This window comes from Channa argus, chromosome 1 (assembly GCF_033026475.1).
Source record: "Channa argus isolate prfri chromosome 1, Channa argus male v1.0, whole genome shotgun sequence".
Taxonomy (NCBI): Eukaryota; Metazoa; Chordata; class Actinopteri; order Anabantiformes; family Channidae; genus Channa; species Channa argus.
Window position 1 is genome coordinate 4,830,455 of NC_090197.1, and position 26,175 is coordinate 4,856,629.

The 26,175-nt window shown below is 40.4% G+C and overlaps 1 protein-coding gene across 2 annotated transcripts; it reads left to right on the top strand.

Moving 5' to 3' along the window:
- Positions 1-5,221: 5,221 nt before the first annotated feature.
- LOC137133031 (uncharacterized) lies at positions 5,222-25,869 on the top strand. Of its 2 annotated transcripts, none has more exons than XM_067516272.1 (5): positions 5,222-5,341; positions 23,764-23,930; positions 24,216-24,314; positions 24,407-24,574; positions 25,267-25,869. In XM_067516272.1, exons 2-5 carry the CDS (start codon positions 23,877-23,879, stop codon positions 25,435-25,437), a joined length of 492 nt encoding a protein of 163 aa, XP_067372373.1. In that variant the 5' UTR covers positions 5,222-5,341; positions 23,764-23,876; the 3' UTR covers positions 25,438-25,869. The 2 variants fall into 2 exon arrangements, with proteins under 2 accessions (XP_067372373.1, XP_067372281.1); XM_067516180.1 differs by lacking the exon at positions 5,222-5,341 and adding an exon at positions 20,759-20,810.
- The last annotated feature ends 306 nt before the right edge of the window (positions 25,870-26,175 follow it).

Genomic DNA, 26,175 nt, shown 5'->3' on the forward strand with positions numbered 1-26,175 from the left:
TATGGGCAATGTAGCGTCACCGATTAACCAACGCATGTCTTTGGACTGTGGGAGGAGTTTTAGATTTGTGCATGCAGCAAATTCCATTAGATTGTAATTTAGTCCTTTTATGTAACGAGAAACTCTTATTACAAGTGATACAAATGGAATGTGTTAAGTTTGCTCATGGAAACAAAGAGACAGGATAAGTTCTGGTCTTTTACTAGAAATTTTTGGTGAGTTGTAATGTATGTACAGATACCAAAACACATTTACACTTACTGCAGTTACATTATTAGTTTTGCATCGTTAGAATAAATGTATAGAATTGTCTATTATAGTTATTGTTAGAAAATTGCAGTGATATGCACAGTCTTTGTTAGGATGTGAACTGAGTTCATTTTAGTGTATCGTATCCAAAAAAAAAGAGGTATTCAAAGTACAGATGATGAAATTTTATTGTTTTCACAAACAGTCTACATCTGCAAGAAGATGAGAGAAAGGAAGATAGAGAATACACACAGAGCAGTAGCAAAGCTCAGGACTGGGAGCACTGGTCCACACTCAGTGTCTCTGAGACCGGAGTCTGGGAGCCCTGGGTGGCCTCACAGGTCACAGAGTCCACCTTCCCCCACTGGTCTGCAGGGATCCTCAGGGTGCTGCTCCAGCTGTAGCGTCCGTCCTTATCCATCACCCCGGGACTCCTGGTCTCCTCCCAGCTGCTGCCGCTGCTGCTGCCGTCCACCTTCCAGGACAGAGTCCAGTCTGAGGGGAAGCCCTTGTTGGCCAGACACATGAGTGTGGCCTTGCCCTTCTGTAGTTCCTCACTGGAGGGGGGCAGCACAGTCAGGGTGGGTTCGACTCGACCCACTGCAGAGAGAGATCATTTTTAATTTGACGTAAACTAAACTCCGCCCTGTTGGTGGCAGCAGTAAGAACGGGGTTTTTTTTAGTTTCTCAAATTGGTTAAAACTGGTCTTCAGTTTTTCACTTCCCTCTCTGAGCTCAGTAACCATGGTAACAGACAGGCTTCACTGATGAACCATGACAACAGACGGGTTTCAGGACTAAACATAGTTAAGAGTCTAAACAAAATCGAAAAAAATATGTAAAAAAATCGAAACAAAAAACTGTGGGTCTAACGGTTAAACGGGCTTGATAGTGGAGCAAGACCTCAATGTGAAACATTTAATGGCTCGAAGCTAAACCAACAAAACACAGCGTGAGTTTATTTTCCTAAAAAAAAATACCATGCCTTTTTTAATGCTTTTTTTTTAACCAAGTCACGTGATTCCTTTTATTTCAATATTATATCGGTTCAACTTTGAAACATTTAAACATCAGAAACAACTGTAAAACAATTTTGACTTATGACAAAAGTACTTACAGTTAACTTCCAGTCTGGTTCCTCCACCGAACGTGTACCACAGAGATACAAACTGACTGAGATGTCGTACAAAAACCTCTGAATGTACATGACTTTAAAACAAAACCCCAGATTTTTTCATGTAATTAGTGAAACAGTTTTACAGCTCATCCTTGTTAAACTTTTTCTTTGTAAGAAAACATGACAGTATAAGGCTGAAACACTGAAAGACAATTTCAAGTGAATGTTGTACAGGAAACATTCTTGTTCCTGAACAGTCAGTGTGATCATTTCCATAGAGCCACTTTGCATCAGCAGCACCATGCTCCAGTGCTCTGGGAGAGTTTATAGTCCTGAAAGTTGAACACTGGATGACTGACAGCTGTCCTTCATGACAACAGAAGACACAGAAATCCTCCTCATCAAAAACATGACTCTGATCTCCGTCCTCATCTGGACTCTCCTCTGCTGCTGCTTCACAGGTAAAGTCCAGAGAATCCAACTCCTCTCCTCTATCAACATCCGTCCCTCTGAAATGAAGCCCACAAAATCATGATGCTGCTTTCTGTTTGTGTCTCTGTGTCCTCAGAGTCCAGAGGTCAGGTCACAGTGACTCAGCCTGGAGCAGTGAGCTCTGCTCTGGGAGGAACCACAACCATCAACTGTAAAACCAGTCGTGCGGTTTATTCTTGGGGAAACCACGAATATTTGGCCTGGTATCAACAGAAAGAAGGAGAAGCTCCTAAACTGGTAATTTTTGATGTCAACCGAAATCCATCAGGGATTCCAGATCGTTTTTCAGGCAGTGGATCAAACTCTGACTTCACTCTGACCATCAGTGGAGTCCAGACTGAAGATGCAGCAGTTTACTACTGTCATAGTGTCCATTTAAACAATTATCAAGCACCATACACACAGTGAAAAAGCATCGTACAAAAACCTCCCTCAGTCAGACTAAACAGAAACTGAACTGATGCTGCAGCTGGAAGCTACTGCAGAGACTGATACAGTTCACTGAGGACACACACACACACACACACACACACACACACACACACACACACACACAAATTCTGTCTGTAAGTGAACCAATGAGGGTCAGTAGTTGTATCGGAGACCTTTTGTTAGGAGCCTCTCAAATACTTCATTGCTGTTTGGGTGATAGTCATTTAGACAAGCTGCTGTAGAGGCCTTTGGCACAGGAAGGAGAACAGATGTCTTGAGGCACAATGGTACAATGGCCTGGGACAGAAAATGTCTGTCATTACAGTTGAGGGCTGGTGTGCAAACTCCTTTAAGACTCGGCCCAGGACCCCATCGGGGCTGCAGCTTTGGAATGGTTCCTGGTTGTGAGGAATCTTAATGACATCCAGGACATTTTTTAATGTAACCTAGAACTGTGTAGAACCGTGTCCTCCACAGTTGCTGCTTCTTTACATTGAGTGTAAAGGTTTCCATCCCTAACGTTGACATGACAAGTAGAGAAAAACTATGCAAAATAAAAACAGAAAAACAAAAGCAGGAGTATAGTATTAAATGCCCATTTAGCTTGTACAACTTTCCCTTCATTTAAAAGTAATTAATTCAGTAAGGGTGATGCAAATGTTTGCCCTTATAATTCTTCACATTTTCTCATCTTTTTTTCTTTGTATAAACTCCTTGACCATTTTTGTCACATTTGATTGGTTGGACATTTGTTAAATTTTGGTAAAATTTGAAAGCACTTACTGTGGAATGAAAAAAAAAGTTAATAATTTTTAAAACATAAATACAGCTTTCATCAATTTACTCCAGAAAAAGTTTTATCCAAGTTAGCTATTAGACTGCAAATAACCAGCTAAGCTACCAAGGTGACTTCTGGTGTCTCGACTGACTTCAGCAAAGCTGGACCCATCAGGCTGCTCTGCAAACATAGTTAGATAAGTTAACTCATGTTAAACGAAACGAAAGTAAACGAAAAAAACAATGTGATACCAATAGAAGTTCTGTTATTATTCTGTTACTCTGGGTCTCAGCTGTCTAGTACTGTATATGTACAACCAATACCAGCTCATTGTTTCTATATTTTTGACCGGCAAGGAAAAGAGTAGGCAGTAAACTGTTTGACACAAAATCCTAAACACTTTTCCAGCGGACAAACTCTAATAATAACTAATAATAGGCATCAAATATGCACCCCTGCTAACTAGAAACCGCCACGATATGTAGTATATCCAAAAAATATTGATGATTCAGCATCTACTACTTTCACTACTAACCTGTACACAGCAGACATGAATAATCATCACATGAAAGACATGAATAAGAGGTTTTTCTATTTCCCCCTATATAGTCAACCATCACACACTGACTAATGTAACTTACCGTTTGATATTGAGCCAAAGCTGAATCTGGCTTCTTGGTATCCGGCTTGGAGTAAATGATGATTTACTAATCGTCCTAGCGTTCCATCCTCTTTTGAAGCATCCATAAAGCAAAACAAATAAGCAATAAAAATCAACAAATATTTAACTCTCACTCTTTTCTAACAATTGCAACCCCAATTCCAAAAAAGTTGTGAGGATGTGTAAAAGATAAATTAAAACAGAAAGCAATGATTTGCAAATCTAATCAACCCTTATTTTATTCACAATAGTATGTAAACAAAATATCCGATTTCAAAACTGAGGCATTTTACCATTTCGTGGAAATTACTGGCTCATTTTGAACAACAACACATCTCAAATTTGGAAGAGGGGAAACAAAAGGCTGTTAAAGTAATTGCTGCACGTGAAAAACAAATGCAGGACGTTCTGACAACTAATCAAGTTAATTGGCAACAGGGCAGCAGCATGACTGTGTATAAAAGAACAATTTCAGTGGCAGAGCCTCTCAAATGTAGGTGCAGTCATCGGATCTCACTCCAACAGAACATAGATATTCAGCACTATGCTACACTGGATGAGTCCTGTTACATTATTCTCTCAAACCTACACATTAAAATTGAATAGTTCGCTTAATGATGTTCATTAAAATGATGCTGTTACATCTTCGTGCATTTCTATTCCCATTTTTATTTAAATTACTGTATTTTCAAGATATATGGGGAGATGTGTTAATGTGTAAATGAAAACTTACCTTTTTAAATGCATTGATATTTCGTTGCTCCATAAAGGCTTTGTCTTTGCCTGACAAAACGTGTTGTATTGCATCATTTTCGGGTTTCTTTCTTTCCCGTTCTCCATTTGACTATAAAGATTTCCAGAGAACATGGCTGGTTAAATGGCACTGGGAAAGACCAACATCTCATACCAATAAAATGTAGGTAATTTGTCCGGCAAACAAACATCAGATACATGACTGAGAAGTTGAATTCATCGTTTATAATAGCAACGTTTTGTTGTGTTCCGTGCGGTTAAACCCAGTTTAAAGGCCGCTTTCAGAAAGATACTGTACCTGTACGTACGCACGTGTTACAGTGACCGAACATATCTGATAGAGACCACGGAGCATTACGCTATAATGACCATAAACCAAAAATATGACACACTTGCCTCGCTTATTTATTTATTTTTAATTTCTCTCAGACGCAGTCACTTTTTACCGAGCGGAGTTTCCTCGTGCTTGTGTTAGTCGTAATATTCGAAGTGTGTTGGAGCTAAAGAAAGTATATATTAAATAAACTTGCCTTCAACACGAGCAAATGACGATGCGCTTCACTTCCGCGTAGATTAATAAAGTTTATTCGTAAATCGGTTACTCTGATTAAAGTGCCTCAATGCGTCTCACAACACATGTCAATCATCGTCAGTATCGCACCAATCACAGCAGCCGATGCGAGCTCAGTGATTGGCTGTTTTAGACGCATTGAGGCACGTGTAGGCGCCGCAAGATACACAACCAGGAAGCACAGCCATACACACAGACACAGGTAAAATGGCGCTATTAGGAAATTTGGAGAAAAAGCGGGATATGACTCATATCAAACTTGTGAGGACAAGAGCCCTGTCTTTATAGGTAAGGATACACAAACTGCCCTACTAACGTCAGTATGTGAACATAGTTAGTGCACATAACTATGAGCACACACACACACACAGACACACACACTTTAAACATTGGGAGCGTTGCATTCATTCCCTGGAAACTCCTCTTAACCTACTTTGATCTTAGCCACTACCTGCCCAAACTTAACTGTAAGCTTGACTTAAACCCTTTACCTAAACCCGGTCATTCCTCAAAAATCTGATTTATTTCATGTGTATGAATCTATATCTGTCTGTGTCTCTATAAACACACACACACACACAAATTCTGTCTGTAAGTGAACCAGGTTTTTTAAGGTGGCATTAATGTTGTGGCTGATCTTCATTATGACGAACACACTGACGCTGATTTATTAACCGTTAAGTTGATAAATGTGTCAGACACAATATAACACACTTCAGGAGAACACTTGACTTGCCTGCACCTGAGGGCGATTTTTTTCTGCAAAGACTAAATTGTTTGTTTAACTACTCAGCTGAACTTGCCTCAGCCTGTTAACGGATGTAATAACCAGTCAAGCTGCAATTACTGTACAAGGTGCCATTGTACTGCAGGCTATGTTAATGATGGTGGTGGAAGAAGTACTCAAGTCTTTTACTTAGTAACGGTAACAGGAAATAAGTGTATAAATATTATCTGTCACAAAGCCCAGAAGATCTTATAGTACCAGAAATAAAAGTTCAAGTTCAAAGTGTTTATTGTCATATGCACAGATAGAGCGCATGTTTCCCTGTACAATGAAATTCTTACTTTGCCCTCCACTCTGAATGTCACACAGTAAGTAAGATGAGAATTTACAAAAAATAGAAATAAAATAAAATACAAATAAAATAAAAAAAGTAAAAAAATAAGAGCAAACAAATAAGAGCAATAAGGCAATAAAGTGAGGTAGTGCAGTTCTGAGTAGGCAATAAAGTGAGGTAGTGCAGTTCTGAGTAGGCAATAAAGTGAGGTAGTGCCTTTCTCAGTGCGGTAGTGCAATTCAAAAAACAATTTGTGTGCAAATACAAAATGTGATTCTTGAGCAGTTGTGTCCATGTATCAGTTGTGTCCGTGTAACAGTTATGTTATGTTATGTTATGTTCATGGTTGCAAACTCCTGTTAGCTGTTTAGGAGTCTGATGGCAGAGGGGAAGAAAGAGTTCTTCAGTCTCGAGGTTCTGCATTTCACACTTCTGTACCTCCGTCCTGAGGGTAGAAGTGTGAACAGTCCGTGCTGGGGGTGAGAGGGGTCTTTGAGGATGGAAGCAGCTCTCCTGTGGACTCTGCGGTGGTAGATGCTCTGCAGAGAGGGCAGTGGAGTCCTGGTGATCTTCTGTGCAGTCTTCATCACTCTCTGCAGGCGTTTGTGGTCCATGACAGTAGTGCTGCTGTACCACACAGTGATGCAGTTGGTCAGGACACTCTCAATGACGCAGCTGTAGAAGTTGCGGAGGATCTTAGGCGACGTGCCAAACTTCCTCAGCCTCCGCAGAAAATACAGCCGCTTTTGGGCCTTCTTGACCAGCTGCGTGACGTGATGACCAAGTGAGGTCCTCACTGATGTGGACACCCAGGTATTTAAAGCTGCTCACCTTCTCCACTTCAAGCTCCCGGATGAACAGTGGCTGATGCGTTCTCCTCTCCTTTCGCATGTCCACTATCATTTCCTTCGTCTTGTCCGTGTTTAGGGTGAGGTTGTTGTCTCCACACCATGACACCAGACCGGCCACCTCCCTCCTGTAGGCTGCCTCATCACCGCCAGCAATGCGTCCTATCACTGCGGTGTCGTCCGCGAACTTCAGGATGATGTTGTCCTTGTGGGAGGCGACACAGTCATAGGTGAACAGGGTGTAGAGGATGGGGCTAAGTACACAACCCTGTGGAGTCCAATGTTTGTGATGATGCTATCTGAAGTCCTGTTACCAATCCTGACAGACTGAGGCCTGCCAGTCAGGAAGTCTAGGAGCCAGTCACAGAGGGTGGGGTGTAGACCAAGTGTGGACAGTTTGTGGGTGAGTTTGTGGGGGATGACCGTGTTGAAGGCGGAGCTGTAGTCTATGAAAAGTATCCTCAGGTATGAGTCCTTATTTTCCAGGTGAGAGAGGGAGTAGTTGATGGCAGCAGCAATGGTATCCAAGGTGGACCTGTTGGGCCGGTAGGCATACTGCAGGGGGTCAATAGTGTCAGGTATGCTGCTCTGAATGTGGGCCAGCACCACTCTCTCGAAAAACTTCATAATGACTGGAGTGAGTGCCACTGGCCTGTAGTCATTCAGGCAGGTGGGTGGGCTCTTGTTAGGCAGGGGGACGATGGTCGTGGTCTTGAAGCACAAAGGAACAGTGCACTGGCTGAGGGAGAGATTAAAGATGGAGGTGAGAACGTCAGCCAGCTCGTTGGCACATGCTCTGAGGGCCCGCCCAGGAATGTTGTCAGGACCTGCTGCTTTGCGGGGGTTGATCTTCCTCAGAGCTTTGTGTACCTGGGTCGTTGAGACAGTTGGTGGAGGGGAGGAGGGTTGAGTGGTCAAGGTGTGTGTGGGTCCCCTCTCTGCAGTGTAGCTGGGGCCCTCAAAGCAGATGTAGAATGTGTTGAGGTCGTCCGGCAGGCTGTCTTTTAAGGTGGTGATGTTAGTGGTGGTGGTCCTGTAGTCTGTGATGTGCTGCAGGCCTTCCCACATCCGCCCTGAGTCAGCAGTAGAGTAGAAGCTGTCCAGCTTCTCTCTGTACTGCCTCTTGGCCGCTGTGATGGCTTTTCTCAGTCCGTACTTCGCAGCTTTGTACTCGGTGTCATTGCCTGATCTAAATGCAAGAGAACGAGTACGCAGCTTTTGACATACCTGACTGTTTATCCAGGGCTTCTGGTTTGGAAACTTCCTGATTTGTATGGTGGGCATGATGTTATAGACACAAGTGCTGATGTACCCAGTCACATACTCTTAATCTTTTGGTGGAGGAACCAGACTGGATGTTGGAAGTAAGCTTCTAATCTTGTACGCTGATGGAAGAGTCCTCCAGAGTGGCTGCAGCTTTAAACACATCCCAGTCTGTCAGAGCAAAACAGTCCTGCAGGGTGCTCTCAGTCTCTGGGGTCCGGAGTTTAACCTGTTTGGTGACAGGGTGTGTTTGTTTCAGTCTTTGTCTGTAAGCAGGGTACAGGAACAAAGAAATGTGGTCTGAGTGTCCAAAGTGGGGGCGGGGTGCAGCCCTGTATGCACCACGTATGTTGCTGTAAACATGGTCCAGAGTGTTCTTATCACGGGTGGGAATGTCCACATGCTGGTGGTATTTGGGGAATACAGTCCGTAAACTACACTGGTTGAAGTCGCCAGCAACAATAAAAACAGCGTCAGGATGAGGCGTTTCTAACGCGCTGATGACGTCATGGAGTTTGCTGAGCGCTGCCATGGAGTTAGCTCGCGGGGGGATGTAAACAGCGGCCAAAAACACAGCAGTAAATTCCCTCGGTAGATAATAAGGACGGAACTTCAGCAGTAGAAACTCCACATCTGGTGAACAGTGTTCATCCACCGTCTGTATGTCTCCACACCACGAGTTGTTGACAAAAACACACACCCGGACCCCCTTTAGCCTTACCAGACGCGGCCGTTCGATCGCCTCGGTGAGTGAGTCTGTAGCTGAATGGCGTCCTCTGGGACGCAGCACTCTCTGATTTCCCGTTGAGTTGTAATCCTGGCTCGTAGCTCGTCCAGTTTGTTTTCCAGGGACCGCACATTCGCTGGCAGGAGACTCGGTAGCGGTGGTCGGCTAGCGCGAGCTTTTAGCCTAGCATGGAGCCCTCCCCTCTTGCCTCGCTTGCGTCGCAGTCTCCGAAGCGCTTTTCTGGGGTCAGCTAACTCACTCGAGCCCGGTGCTTCATGGCCTCCAGGGTGGTTACGGTGGTGACTCTGGGAGCGAACAATGAGTTGTAGCTCCAGCGGAATAAAACTAGCAAAGTCAGTGTGTTGTGAGTTGGCGATGTCCAGTAATGCCTGTCGGTTGTATGTTAGCAGTGCATGGCATTTGTGCACTGCAGAAAAAACAAGAAACACACAAAAAAGAAGGAAAAGCCGACATTCGAGCGAGGAGCGAGCAAACACGTCTGCCACGGAGGGCGCCATGTTGCATGGTCCTATTTGAGAATAATGAAATAGTGTAAATTACAGTAAGTACAGCGAACATACTGTTTACTTATGATTAACAATGAAGTACCTCCAAAGTACCTATTGACACATATTTGTTGTTACTTGATAATAAAAAACAGACATTGGGGAATAACAGGGTAACAAGATGAGAATAAGAAAAATAACTACAGTGCTAGTATTTTGTAGTTAAGGGGATACTTGTTAAATAAGTACATGATAGGTATATAATTGCTGGTTGGGCTCCACTTGAAATTACAGCGTTCTGTCATATTGACCGTGTAACTGGGAAACAAAGGGGTTTAGAAATAACAATTTTTGACATTTAAAATGAATGAGATGGCCAAAACTTTAGAACCACCTCTTCTTACAATGCACTCCACTACCCACTACCCACTTTGACATCAATAATAAACTGGCAGTTATGTTGACAGTTTCACCCTAAAAACGGAGAAATTATAACCTTCTAAAAGTAGAATTCATGGCAGAGCCACTGTAGTGGATTGTATTAAATTGCACAGGTGGTCATAATGTTATGCCTGATCGATGTATTTATGGAGAAGAATAATAATCTAATAGCTGGGTAAAACTATGTGTGTTTCAAACAATAAGCAGTTGTATACTTTTAAATATTGTACAGCTTATCTACAAAATAGTAGCACTGTAGGTACTGTGTAAACAGTAAGTTCGTTTTATGTATCTGTCCATCATATACAGTTACAACCGCAATGACAAATTCCAGGTTTTTTTATTACCAATTGATGCCAAACTATGTGGGGGGGAAGTGATGTAATAGCTTAGTCACAGATGTGTCTGTGAGGACGTTAAGAATTGTGTTTGTATGGACTGTGGCTACGTGTTTTTGTTCTGATGGACACATTGGTTCTATGTCTGTGCAGCGATATTCCTGTTTCACAACAATTTCTCCTTTAGGGAGTCAATAAAAAAGTTTCCTATTGGGTAAAGTCACTATTATGTTTTCATATATGTGATCACTTTGGTTAATCATCTCTAAGCTTCTATCACTGCTTTGGACATTTGTACCAGAATGTGGTGGAGGAATTTCCCTTCAACCTGCCAGTTGTAATGGAAAATCACATTATGAGTGTAATCTGAGTGTATGCATATAGTTGGTGGTATTGCAGTGGGAATTATGTCTTGGGTTTCAAACACTAGTCATCATCACCTCAGTTTATCACCTCATTAGCATTCATGGAAGAACATTGATGCCAAAGGTTAATGACAAGCATATGAAGTGTCTGAGTAAATCTCAACTGGGGCCATTTGCAGTCCTGCACAAGCTCCAAATGATGAATCCAAGAAAGTCTCACCCACACTATAAAGCTGTATCATGCTCGTGCTCTTACTCTGTTGCCTTGTTGTTGTTAGTGGGGCTTCCCCATTTAAACATTTAGAAACAAAGAGAAGAAGTTTAAAATGGCTCCTAAAGTGCACAGGCAGTGAAGTGAAGATAACATAGGAGAAATGTGCTCATATTTTTGAGTGCCAGTCAAAAGACGTGCAGCAGCATTTAGGACAAGCTGCAGTTAGACTGATTTATGCCAAGATAAAGTACATTGCAGTGATCCAACCGGGTGGTAACAAAGACATCGGTTACTGTTTCAAAGTGCTGCTTTGTAAGAATGGGCCTGACTCTGGCCAGCTGCCTCGGGGCAAAGAAACTAGACTTAACAACAGACCAGATCTGGCTTTCGAGCTTCAGGTTAACTCCGATCCCCCTTAAACTTGCCGACCTGGTGGTTGGTGAACAATGTGCTTTGTCTCCTGAACCACAGCTATTCAACCAATTAAAGAAATTCACACATTTCTCCTAATGGTTCACATTCTCAGTTAAAGGAAAGATTCTGGGCACTGAAGGAAATTGCTGACTTAAAAGAAGCAAATGAGGCAAATTGTAAGGAAAATGACAACAGCATTAAAAAGTACCTGCATGCAAATAAATTGGAGTCTGTATCAGAGAATGAAGATTATATTTCCTCTGACATCACATGATGTAAAAAAACTTTCCTTTAACATTTTTTACCAACCTGTTGTATTTTAATCCTGTTTTTCAGCCAGCACTGAGTATCCATTAGTACTTCACATCATATTTAAAATGCAAAAAAGGCAAGAATAAATTTGTTCAGGTCATCGACATCCTTTTTATTCCTGTGGGGATTTGAAACAGTTACCTCAAGATAAGAAACATCAGTTCTGAATCTACATGAATGAATCTACATTAGCAGGTTTTGAAATGACTCCAAATAACTCAGATCCCACCCTGCATTTCCTTCTTCCCACTAGAGAATGGGACAGACAGCCATGCCAAAAACAGTCTGTCTGAAATATAATCCACCAGTAGTCACCATCTCGTCTGATACATCCAGATAGATCCGGATACATCCAGATACATCCTCTCTAATAACTCTAACTGATCTAACTGATGACTAATGTGATATTTTTTACGAATCACCTGGGAATTCTACTCATTGGTTAAAAAGTGTGGGGCGAGAACAACCAAGCAAACACAGGACATTGATTGAACTTCTGTTATTCCCACAGTGGATTTGAGCCCTGAACCAGAACAACACAATGAACGAAAATAAACAATCTGAGCTGCCCTCTTTGCTCGTCCATGCAATAACCACCTTCCCTACATCAGTCTGGTTGTAGTACCACTGTCAAGGAGGCCAGAAAAACGCACATCGATGGTAAACCGAGAAAGCCTTTAAGAGCTCATAGCAAAAGTATGTGTGAGAGAAGCTATGCCGGAAATAGAGGAATTTAACCAAAACCTGGAAACGTGTTTCTTTCATGAACTGTACGTGTTTAATGCTGTAATGATGAAGGAACGAGGAGGCCGTCCAGACACAGACAGAGAAAAGGGGAACGACCTTGACAAAAAAATAAATGATGGGATCATAGTAACCAACAAATCTGTGGTTCATGAACAGCGTATCATATATCCTCATCTAATGATGATAGGATTGGGTAAAGTTAAAGGTGTGTAGGTATCAACCCTACGCCACGAGCTGATAACGCCATCTGTAAAGCTGTGTCTGTATGCTGACAAAGATCACAGGGTGGAAGTGCATATTGGGATTGTGAAGGTGTAAAGTAAGTGTTACCTAATGCAGGGAAAAGGTTATAGAAACCCTGGGATTTAGCTACTTGGACATGCGTCCTTCAACTGCATGGGGACACTGTCAATCTGCATCAAGATGTTTGATACAACCAGGAGTGCACGAGACCGACACGAGACATCCAGGATCCGCCTAACTAGGAGAGACATCTGCCATAGGTAGCTAGGCCATCGGGCCTGGAGATGAGACTCCACCACGGAGGAGGGAAACAGATGATGGGATCAAGATACAACCAGAGTCTTTCAACAACCATTAAAAAAATAAAATAAATCAACACTGTTGAATTTTACACTCCTTAACCAGCCCTATTCTTCAGTCACCAAGGAGGTTGAGTAGAATGATAGCTAAGATAGTCCCTAGTCTGTTTAGACCCTGAAATACTATCTCCTAAGCAGTGAGAGTTTACTTGCAGCTTAAATATTTTCCAGCAACCACAACAACTGTTACAATAAGAAGGAAGCTACTGTTAACCAGTGTGACTGCATTACTATCTGTAGCTTCAGACCTATGCAGGTGCTGGTGAAGAGGCAGCAGGGGAAACATTGGGATGAAGGTAGTGAAAAGCTGGATGAAATCCTTCGCCTCAGCCTAGAGTAGAAACCTGTTCTGTTCACCCTGAAGCAGGCTAGTAATTAGCACTTTAATGTGAGGGCTGACCTGAAGTGCCAGGGTAACACCAAACATGAAGCTGCACATTTTCACATTGCTACTTGCTGCATATTTCCTGGCACCTTGCACATTTTTCTCTTTGCACATTGCTGATTTTCCCACCAAATGAGGACTATTGCACTCAGCTGCTGTTTTATTGTAGAGGTGATAGTATCTACACTTATCACCTCATTCACTTCTATTTTTAATTGTTTTAGCTTAAAGTTCATATATAACTACATAACTTCATATTTTATATTTTTCTTATTTTTCTTATATCTTTGTATTTCTATATCTTCTAAGGTACTTGTACTTTTAGTCGAGCAGTCGCATAAGCATTTCACTGCATATCATACTGTGTATGGATCTGTATGTGACAAATAAACTTTGAATTTTATTTTGAAGAGTTCACATATCTGTATTTTACTTTATTAGATAAACACACTCATGATTCTTCTTTGTTAAGTTGTATTTCTGTAGCTCCTTAATTCTGTGCATCATCACCTCATTTCCGTGTTTCTCTCTTGAATACTGCTGCAGGCTGTTAATGGCCCTGTGATGTCAGAGTATTTTGATTTAAATTAAAGTGCAACCATATCACACACAGTAGGAAAAACACTCACATTATATGCTGGTGACGGTCAGTGAGGTTAGTAGATTTGTTTGAGATGACAATATTTAATAAACAACATAGTCATACTGATCCACGGGGGAAAAAACTTTGTAAATAAAGTATTGAAAGAAAATCATGTACTTAGTTTTACTCCAAGTAGAAATAAAAGTGTGGAACTTTTGAGCATCACATCCACCACTTGTCAAATAGTCAATTAAAACTTGTTCTTTCTCGCCACATAAGAGCTGCTTCAGTGTTTGGTGGATGAGATGTGGTCTGATTCATTGTTTTCAGTGTGGTTCGTGTTCAGCCCTCCCAAACCAAAGTTAGGGGGAGGAAAAATGAATAAGTTTGATTGAATCAGACACAAAAAAAAGAAAAGAAATAATAATAATAAAAATATATATTTTTTAAAATAGTAATAATAATTATACTTTTATATCTATTGGTGGAGCCATCCAGCTATATCCAAAATGTCAGCTTATCATTAAATATCAACTGAAAGGAAGCAGGAAGAAATTAGTAATTTAACTGATTTTTATCGGCATTACTCGTGGGAATTTGTTCCAACATGTCATGTTCAAACCACACTGTTTGTGTTTCTCCTCTTTATCTGTCAGTTTTTAAACAGACTCTGACTAGTTTGTTAAAGGTGCCCATTTTTAAGAACAAGGGAGATGTGCAGAGCTGTGACAACTACAGAGGAATAAAGCTGATGAGCCAAACAATGAAGTTGTGGGAAAGAGTAGTGGAAGCTCGGCTAAGGGAAGAGGTGAACATGTGTGAGCAGCAATATGGTTTCATGCCTAGAAAGAACAACAGATGCTGTATGTGCTTTGAGAACGCTGATGGAGAAGTACAGAGAGAGTCATAGGAAGTTGCAATGAATGGATGCAACATGCACGTTTCCCACACATTTAGCGCTAAACATGACTTCATGCTTGAAGAACAAAAATTCCAGCTGCACTACATGTCTAAGTACTGAAAGATAAGAAAGATAAGAAAATACACACTTTAATATTTCCCACAGCTTCCCATTCAATGTGTTCTTCCAGCAAAGTGGGAATGTTGTGATGCTCCAAAATTAACTTTGGTGTCTTTAAAGCAGATTCCTGTTCCAGTTCCAAGTATAAAACCACTTCATTAAGCCGCTGTGACGTCATCATCTACTGGAGGCACAATGTGGAAGGAATGCTATTCAACTCTCTGCACATGGGGATTTGTCAGACGATAAAGGCGGCAGGACAAAGGAATGCTTTAAAAAAAAAGTTAGAGCTTGTATTGCAGAGCGGGGGACAATTTCAGTGGACTCGAAACTGTTCTACTTCCTGTCCTCAGACAGCTATTATCCACTTATCTCAGTTTAGCTCAGTTTATCCAAATGAATATATTTAGAGCAGCCTGCAGCCAAGCTCCTGAGAGTCAGTGTCCACGGCCAACCCAGGACAGGACAGGACAGGGAGAACAGTCTTCTTCAAGTCTTTTAAATATATAGATAATTATTTTGGAAGATTAAAGCTTGAACTATTAGGATGATATGTGATTGACAGTTTACCTGAATGGAAAGTGAAACCAAAACAGGGACTCGACACAAATCAATATAGGAATAGATAAATGTGCACTAACCCTCACTCTGCTTCTGTTCCTACTGACGGTGTAAATGTAGAATACATGTAACAGAAACACGACTGCATGTGCAGCAGTTCTCCAATGATGTAATCATTTGGTCCAAAAATGTCCACATTTTAACCTGGAGGCCTCTTAACAGGTGCCAAGCTCCGGCTGGGACCTACATGTTCTTTGCTGTTACACTGTGAAGCTTCATTTTCTGCAGCGCTGATAACGACGCCGACCAATCAGCACATGTTGTACTATGGGACAACAGGCTTTTACCGGATGCAAAGCTGGAAACTTTATTTCTATTGCTCCTGACCCACATGACATGTGTAACAGTAATTATGAAAACAAGAAGAAAGATGAAACCAATTACATTACATTTTTCACTTTTTGCTTTGTTTCATCCAACCAAGCAAATATTTCTCCGCTTGTTCTGCTTATTGAGTTAAATTTCTGCTGTGGCATCCGTTTAAAGAAAACCGTGTTATGGCTGAGTCTGTATTTTGACACAGCCATGTGACTCCACTACTTGTGATTCTACTCATGACAGAAGCGTCATGAAGCATGTGATATTGAATTACTGTTATCCCAGAACTAGAGTGTAAAATACATGGTAACAGCTTCCTGAGCAGCCATTTGATGGGGTGATAAGGTCAAAGCAGGTTTACTGTATCTTCTAAATGAATTTTATATAATCTGCTAAAATACATTTAGACATAATTGCACCAGTATTATGATTTCTACTACATTAACAGTTGTTACCTTCTTCTGGTCTTTTTAAGTTGCCATCTGTTTAGAGAAAGATCCTGGTGTGGTTTATGTTGTTAACAGCGACCGTCTTGGGCTTTGTGCACCTGCTGTGAAGTCAAACAAGTTGCTGCTGCAGTTAATAAACTTACACACAAAATATTTAGGAGGAAGCTCAGCTGACTCCGGGGCAACAAGCATCATCTGACGCATGTTGTCTCTGGCATCCGTGTGTCTAAGATCATAAAAATCCTTCCGCGTAAGGAAAAAGACACCCGACATGCGGCAAATGGGGCAAACTTGTAAACTTCGGAGTTAAAAACAGCCACAGATGGGGCTGAAAGCATGACACGCTTCTGCTCCAGCTGGAAAAACTTACCACTCCCTAAAATAATTCTCCATATATGATGATATTATACCTCTTGGAACTGAACGTACAATGGAATCAGAGGTATGTTGGGGTCTCCGACCACACTCTCGCATCAAGAAATTCCACAGGAAGCACTGACATACAGATTACTTCAAACTTTGCTTTGATTTCAAGCTTGACTTATTGTCTATAGGGAGATCTGGCTGTCATGCAGAATTCCTTCCTAATGTGATGGTTTAATTGGAGGCAGTTTAGTCTGAGGGCTAGAGACCAACCGGGCTGCAGTGTTTGATTCCTAAAAATAGTCCATTTGTGTCAAAACAACCCTGGACAAACTGCCAGAATGTGTCTCTGCTCAGTTTTGGACTTTATACTAGTATTCAACATACTGGATTATATGTAGATGCAACCAGTGTTTTTTTATTTTTTTGCAGAATATCATTTTAGATAATATTGTTCCTTATTTAAAAAACAGTAAATTGGTGGGTTTTTGAGCTGTAAATAGATGCTTCCTTACAAGAAACAGTTTTTGAACACAGAAGTACATTTTTTATCAAAGCTCCAAAAATAAAAAGAAGAGAAAAAAAGCCAACTTTCTGCTTTATTTTTGTCTATTTTAAGAGACGGCCAGCAGAGATACACAAACTCAATACTAACCACTCGGAATTTGATTTCTCTGGGCATCAGTCTGACTGAGCCAAGTACTTTGAACTCTGTATCTTTCAGAATTGTTCCAGGCATCTAAAATGTGCAGGTTAATTGTTAATTTTATTTCATGTTCAGATTGAATCCATTTCTAGAGTTAAAAAATATGGTAATGTTTCTAGGGATCATGGATGGAGTGGCACCAGCACCAAAAGGGCAGGGGGCTCTTAAGCCTCGGTGTGACTGGATTGTTAAGATTTTATGCCATGACAACCCCTAAATAAGCCCTAAAAAAATGTGGAAAATTAATAAATTACAAAAAAAAAAAAAAAAAGCCAAACTTAAGAAATAAAAAGGGACCATAGACTGAAAAGGGTTTGAGGGCCTCAGTCTGTGCACAGGGGCCCGATTTTCTCAAAAATCTGTCCATTCTAGTAATGAATAAAAGGTCAAAGGTCAGTCAGAGACAATAAGCATTTATTAATTTAGAGTTTTAGCATTTCTGTTTATACTGACATCTGCATGAGGACACATGTGCTTTCACCAGGGGACACAATTACTATTACTTATGTAAAATACTTTCACAACGAAGTCAGAAGTGCTGACTTTGTGTTTATATACAAAAACATGTGATCGAGTTAGAAAATGACACATTGGTAAAGTTGGAGATTTGTCACAAGTGTATAGGATTGATCTCATTGGCAAATCTGCCTCTTTAATGTCCACTTTTTGTACCACTCAAATACAAATGCATTTTATTGTAGGGATCATAACTGCAACTAGATTTGTTTCTGACATTTAAGTGTAAACTGCATTGATACTAAACATGTTTACGGACAGCAAAATATCCAGCTTGTCTGACTGCAGTGACATTAAACTTTTAATTGGTTTTGTTGGACTAAATGCTGAAAAACTAAAATTATGACTTTTCTGACAGTTTCAACTTGTAAAAGTAGAATTCAGGGCAGAGAGACTATTGGGTTGCATTACACTGCACAGGTGGTCATTACACCTGATTGGTGTATAGGACTTCAAAACAATCCAATGGGGATTTATTTTTATCTTTTTTTTTTTCTGTCCATCAAAAAACTTATATTCTTGGTGGTTATGCAGAATGTTTGGGTGCTTCACGTACTGACAGAAGTTTTTTATAGATACGTTTATGGGATCCAAAAACCAACAGCAATAGGGGCCGAATGTTCAAACCACAATCGCTCTGAAAGTAAAGTGTTTTCTGTACCTAAACTGGATCTCATTGAGCAACATATAAGAAGCTGTGGTCCATCTCCATCCTCCTCTTTTTACATTTGTTTCATTTAAAACCCATCAGAGAAATCTAGTAGAGAAAAGTGACAAAAAAACCCTCTTTGCTAAGGTTCATCACTGAAATACAACATTGTAACAAAGTGCAGTGTGAACTGAATTTGCAAATAAAATCACAAAATATCAATAATCCTGTCAACATGGACTTTGACAGAAATGACACATTCAGAAAACTGCCAGGTTTTTATTCGCTTTCCTTCAGTAGTTTAAAGGAATCTGACTTGTTCCATCTTCCATCCAGCTGTGGGTGAAAACAGTTACACACATTACTGTGTTGTCTGTGTCTTCCTAAGCACATCTGGTAAAACAATATCCTGCTGCACTGTTGATTTTAGGATAATCATTCTGAGACCAAGACAGTGATTAATATTTTCTGTACATTTGAAATGTGCCTCTTCTGTGTAAAAAGTCATTTCCAACTAGTAGCAGAGTAGAAAATGTCAAACTTCAGAACACACAACTCACTGCAGTATACAATTCAGAGCATTTAGACAGTAAAGAGTCAAAGGAAAAGTAAAACAGTGGACATCAATTCATCATATACATGGGATATATCGCTACATTTAAAATGTAGGAATTGTGTCACACAAGTGGCCCAAAGATCAGCTGATGTGTAAGTGTTATGGTGCATTAAGTTGTTGGTGACAGATTTTCACTGTTCCGAGAAACATTAGTAGTTTAACGCAGTTTCTATTTGATGACCATAGTATGACAAATATTCAGACTGTGATGGACACAACCTAAGTTTGTTATGCAATGTTTTCATATACCTTTTACCTTAAGTTTAGTTTCTTGCTATAATGTGTAAGTTGTATTAATTTAATTAACCTTAAATTACTTAATAAACCTTAAATTACTTTCTACGGGGCCTGGACTGTACCAAGTCTCCCGTTTGATGCAGGAAGGCGAAAATATGGAAACATGTTTCTTTAGATGTTATAGGTTATTAAACTTTATTTGGTTCATTATTTTGTTATTGCTTTTGCATATTTAAGTAATTGGATAATGTTACTAAACTGTTTGTCTAGAGTGTGTTGTAGGGCCCACATTTTGTTAGTTAATTTAAATTTCTTTGTATATGTTACATTCAGGTAAATAAAACCCATTTTCTTTTGAGACTTTATTGCTGTGTCTACCTGCTCGGTCTTTGACACAGACTTTTAGCTCTGTGTGTTGGGTGTCTAAGTCCTGAGACTGGTTTTCTGGGCCAAAGGGTGTAAAAAACATCAGGTTAAACAGGACCTAAACACAGCCAAAAGTACAAATCAGACAGGTTGTCACATGGAATCGGTTGAGCTTTTCATAAACAAAACAAGTTTACTCCAAGGTCTGGAAGAAAGGAACAAATCCAGCCAAAATGTCCATACGCTGTCCAAGAGCAGCTGGCACACAGCAGCATGAAGCTCAACAAACAAACATGCAAAGAGCAGCAGAAGATGGCGGGTATTTCTACTGGGGGAGGATGAGACAAAATGGCAGCCATGTGGGGACTTTTGGGGGCAGGAACCAGTTGGGAAAACTGGAGGGAAAACTGGGCAGACAGAGCAGGAAGGGAAGAGCAAGTGGGAGGTGGAACCAGGAAAAGAGGGTGAGCCCAGGGACATGTAGGGTTACAACAGACACCAAAGATGGGGGCAGCTGGGGATCAGAGGGTGAAGCAGGTTGGTGGTTCAAATCCTGGGCCCTCATGTCCACATGTGAAAGTGGACACTGTCATCAGGTTCACAGGAAGTGACATTATCACTGATTTCTCAAACAAAAATCCACCTTAAAGTAAAATGTCAACTCTACATAACTTCATGAGCATCAATTTTCCAGAGAATTGTTTTTTTCTTTTGTTTTTCTTGCTGTTTCACTAGCATTTGAACTGACTGGAAGAATCAAAAGCAGCAAGTGAGGTGATGTCATAAGAGCGATGGCAGGAAGGAGAAAGCTGGGAGTTGCTCAATGTAGTATTTTTTGATAAGCTTTTATTTTATTTCTTTCAGCCTCCTTAACTAAAAAAGAAATTTGAAGTTTTTTCAAATGAGAGGGGGTTTTGGAGGGGGGGAGGTGGGTTAGCCTGTCCGGCTTCGAGCAGCAACGATGACTCAGGTGATGCATCATCCAGAGCTATAAAAGAGAACTTTTACATTTTGCATCTACACACAGTGACAGTACACACAGTGGACTCCAAAGGAGCTTTGCTTATCACAGGAGAAGAAAGATGAAGTGTAAGTTTTTTATGATACTGCTTTACAGAGTGACTGATGATGCTTTGGTGCACGTGGTCTTTACTACTACTTTCAGCCTCAGTGAGTATGAGCGTAACAATGAATGAGTGAGAGAATGAATGAAACAGAGAGCGGCCGTATGAAATTAGTAACAATGTGTTTAACTGATTAACTTTCTTGTGTGTGTCCACTTACTTTTAGCAAACAACATCTGTGTGTAAAACAGATATGATGCATTAAATTGGCTTAAGCTTGTTAAATTGAAATCATGTAAGTAGGAGCAAGAGCCAGATGTCCTTCCGAACCGGGAGTGTGCTCAGAGAAGGGCAGATTTATTCCAGGATGAGACAACAACACGGTCATATTTTGTATTGGGTCAGATCTTGTTTCTTGCAGCAGATGTGCCAGAATCTACTATAAGCTCATTGTCGTCTGTGATTTTTGAGTCCGACACAGAACTTTTGTGAGAAAGGGAAAAAACCTTCCGACCTTTCAGCCAGGCTTTTCGCAGTGTTGTGATGGTGCACCAGAACGGAGAAAAGGCATTTTGGTTCTATTGTTCACCATTGTCAGGCTGACGTTCAGCAACTTCACCGTTTTGTGAAGTGCTGGTAGTAACATAAACAGAGAGGGGAACCTATGAGTCAGGTAGACAGACAGTGATATCATCATTGGACATCACGAGGGCTCCTACTGTAATGGGACTTGTACAGTCATTGCTCAGGGAGAAATCGCTGACCTTGTCCTTAACTTAACAGGACAAGTTTTAATGGTAAATACCAACCAAACTTTCTTCCATGATGGTGTAGTAGTTGCTAAAGGTAGAAATGGCTACATTTACCTGTGGGACATCATCTCAGCGTAAGGTACAGTAGGAAAACACAAGTAGAAACAGATTTTGGAATGAAATGGATTCCAGCCAGGTATTTTGGGCCTAGTAATTATACTACAGTATATTCATGGATCAGATACATAAACAACATGTGCCGTTAGTCCTTTCCGCTTATCCCGTGAGTTCAGCGTCACCACAGCGCACAGCTAGTTAGTAATTCCAGAGAACGAACTCCCTTCCTGTTATCGCTGCCAACTCATAATGTGGATGCTGCTGTTCCAGTGTTTCCCAACACTACTGTACATACAGTGAACAACGTGTTGAAATTGCATCACTTTGTGATGAGCATAGCTTGATTTCACACTAAACATCGTCATGTGATCCACTGTTATCATCAAATGACTGATCAGTGCAGGTTTAGCTCAGAGGTGGTGGAATTAGTTACAAAAGAAGAATCATAAAATCATCAGAAATCAGCACTTTACAGGTCTTTTCACAGCAGTAAAAACATTCTTCTGTAGCAAATTTATTCTGAAATACCCTGATTCAAAGTCATAGTTAGACAGATGCTTGATGCTTAATTTGTTATTTCATTTTTGGGGAAGTCAAATCGAAAAGTCAAGCGGAGGTCACTTCCTGTCAGACATCGTTTTCCTCTGTGCAATTTGTCTCACGTTTATGAGGGTAGAAGTTAAAAGGACTTGGCCGAAGAAAACGGGTCGTTCACTGTGTCAGAGAATGACACAGACTCTTCCAACATTTTGCCAGTTAGAACGAGTCAGAAAAAAAAAACAAAGCAGTGAGAGATGCAGCACTGTGTGTGTGTGTGTGTGAGCATGTGCTGAAAGAATGAGCTGCTGAAAAAATCTCCGGCCCATTCACTGCTTCTCAAGCAACTACAGCTCCGGAGGCGTCTTAAGCTCTGCGGTTTTAGTCACATTAACTACAGACTTCATCCATGATGGTGCATCTGCATTTATAAACTATAGAGAGCATAATTTTATACATAATGTACATATTTCATATTTGAAAAGTAACAAAAACTGCCAAATGAGTAAACAGTAGAGTAAAACACACATTATTTCCCATTGAACTGCAGTGGTAGAAAAATTAAAACAACCTACAAAATAATACTAATACTAATGTAAATGAAAACAGCGCTTATCTTCAAAAATGCCAGGAGTGGATTTCACAGTTTGTGTTTGAGCAGCAGTAAAAGTGTTTAAAGTGCATCAGCACTCATGACAAAGTGGATGTTTTCTTTCTAAGGAGGGCGGCTGACCGCAAGAGATTAAAATTAATGTGAGTCAGACATCTTCCTCCGTGCCCGGGGCAAAACAAGCCCACAGCATACCTCTCATTTCTTAGCCCTGGTGTAACACCAACAGACAGTTTGTGTCTTTGTTGTGTCTTTGAAGTGTAGGACAACATGCAGCAGCCTGACTTTCTAAGAAATCCGAACATGATGATGATGAACTCTAATGTAGACTTTGTTCGAATGTGTATAAAATGTTAATTACTTGGGATTTTAACCCAAGTTACGTAACTCTGGGTTCTACTGGGATTCATGTGCATGTGTGTAATTCTGTATTGTTTGAATATTAAGAAGAATTCTGACTCCTTGTGGCCACTGGTTCGACCAATCACCACGCACAAACAACTAGGAGCTGAAAAGCTTCCTCAAAATATGGCTCTTAACTCTTTAATCACTCCTGTGGTCTAGACACACACACTTGCACTAATAGTTCTACCAACGCCTTTTGAAGCCAAACCCATCAAAGTGGTGTTTGGGCCTGAAACCTCAGAAGGCTGAAGCTCTACGCTCATTATTTGAATCACAATAACGACGCTCAGGCGGGAACAGCCCACCGACCGTTATTAGTGTAGAGCAGAGGAGCAACTCCATTTCACTAACATTATATTTAATGCTGGTGCAAATCTTCTTTCATCAGAAATACATTTTTAATGCATTTTTCTTGTCTGTCTAAACCCAAGAGTGAAATCCAACGTTGTCTGTGCACTGTGTGATGGCTTAAAGTAACTAAAATTACATTTCTAAATGATTTTACACTAAACAGTCGAGCTAATACAATAATTCAAATAAACTTCTTGTCTTTACAGTGAGTCCTAAATCCATTACTGGTCTTCTCCACCTGCTGCTACTGGCTGAGCTCTTTGTCCACACGTCGACGCGTCCCACTCAAACTCCCTCCCTCTGTGGCAACTTTGGTTCCATGATCGTTTACACGCAGAAGCTGATGAGTTCATCCAAAGGTCTCCACTGCCTGGTAAGGTTTTAACACAGACACTGTCTATAGATAAGTCCATCCAGGTCACCTTGTATCTATGGGTATTTTGATTTTGAATACTTAAAAATACTCTCCACCCCTGAGAGTAGATTACTCTTCAATAGTTGATATTCAACAGGGTAAAGACGAAGAAAAAAAAAAAATTTACCCACTTTTTTTCATAGATTCACACGAAACCAAATATGAAATCTTTTCCTTCTAGTGGTACAAGTTGTGTCGTAGTTGCGTCTTATAAGTTAATGTTTCTGTTCGTGTCTCCAACAGTCAGATGATGAAGTCAACATGTACTTTCCTTCTATGAAAAACAAACTTCAAGATCTTCCTCGTATACAACACACTGCTGCTCATCTTGGCTCAATGAATGTGAGGTTTCTACATCAAACAATTCATTTTGAATGGCAAAGCAGTTCACTTTATCAGTGTGTAAACCAACTGTCTGTGTAATGTTCCTACAGGTTAGTGAGTCCCTCTCTCAGCTCTACCTGTACACCAAGTCCTTTAAGTTGCACGTGGACTGGCTGAAAACAGCAAAAGAACAGTACAGTCCAGCCTGCCAGTCAACAGAGGCCATCAACTCCAACCTCAGGCAGCTGTCCAACCTCCTCTATTCATCTATTCACCAGGTGAAAGGACCAGCATGGTTTGGTGGGAATATACAAAAGATACATCTGTCCAGAAATTCAATTAAATACACAAAAAGAAGATTTTAGTGTAATGCAGATACAGTATGTAAATAATTGAAAAAAATTAAAAATTGTTAAATTCAAATATGTAAAGTTTTAAATAAAAGTTTTAAAACAGTGAAAAAAACAAAAGTTTCCACCTGTTTTCAGTAAAATGTAATTTTATGGGTCTGTGGGTCATGTTTTTTACCACATCACCAAGATCCATGAACCCATTTCTGTACATACTTTGAGCTCTCATTTATAATTGGAAACTATATTTGTCATATTTTTATCAGGCATGGAAGTTAATTTCAGCAAATTCTGAAATAAATCTTTATCGTTTTAAATGCTTGAATACATTTTGAGGCATTTCTGTTTTATGTACTTCTACTCAAAGTGGACCAAGCTACTTAGAAGTAATAATGAGTGCAATTCTAATTTTGATACCCATTTTTTTCCAAAACAATTTTACAGCTTTATTGTTAAATATACATTCACAGGAAGCATGTACAATGTGCGGTTTTATTTCCTCTCTTTCCTTGGATTTAAGTCTTTATGATACATTTTTAGATCATGGTGCAGTTAAAGAGAAGCAAATCATACCATAGAATTGCAATGTTCTTCTTGCTAAAAACATTTTCTGTCTTCAGATCAGCGCAGAGGTTCCTCAGTCAATGACTCCCTCCTTCCCCAACGTCTCTACGGCCTTCGATGTACTTCAGGTTTCCGTCGAGATCGCCGAGCGGATACAAGTCTTCTGTGACTGGTCAAGAAGAGTGTTACTACATCTCAACCATATGTCCCGCTGTCCCAGACATTAACCCTTGATAAGATAAGCAGCAGTTTGAACTTGAACTACTTTGAACTTGTTTGTTACCCAGGGAGACTCACACTGTTAGTGGAATTTGGTACTGATATCCACTAAGCTGAAATAATGTATTTTACTCATTTTTATTCCTTGACTTTGCTTTGTTATGTGCAGCTCATAATTTTCACTTTTCAAATCTGTGACGACACAAAATTGTTACAGACAGATATTACTCAAATATGGAAGTATGAACCTCTCAGGATGAACAATGACTCCTCAGCTTTTCCTCTGACTAACATCATAACTAAATCAACTTCTCAGTTAGTTTACACCTAAATACCCACAAAACGAATGCAAACCTGTCTTGTAAGAACTACAGTGCCTTGCAAAAGTATTGTAAGTACCGCTTGATATGTTTTCACATTTTGTCACGTCATCGTCTTTTGTCACTAACAAAAATAATTTATATTTATATTTATAGTTAATCTGGATTCTATGTCATAGCTGCCAGTCTTTTGGGGTATGTCTCTACCCACTTTGCACTAAAGAATGAAACTTCTGCCCATTCCTCTTTGCAAAATAGCTCAAGCTCAGTCAGATTGGATGGAGAACGTCTGTGAACAGCAATTTTCAAGCCTTGTCACAGATTCTCAATTGGACTTAGGTCTGGACTTGGACTGGGTCATTGTAACACATGAATATGCTCTGATCTAAACCATTCCATTGTAGCTGTGGCTGTATGTTTAGGGTC

Coding starts and splice junctions, on each gene's coding strand:
- LOC137133031 (XM_067516180.1), top strand. Junction 24,315..24,406: donor CTCATCTTGGCTCAATGAAT/GTGAGGTTTCTA, acceptor ATGTTCCTACAG/GTTAGTGAGTCCCTCTCTCA. Junction 24,575..25,266: donor TCTATTCATCTATTCACCAG/GTGAAAGGACCA, acceptor TTCTGTCTTCAG/ATCAGCGCAGAGGTTCCTCA.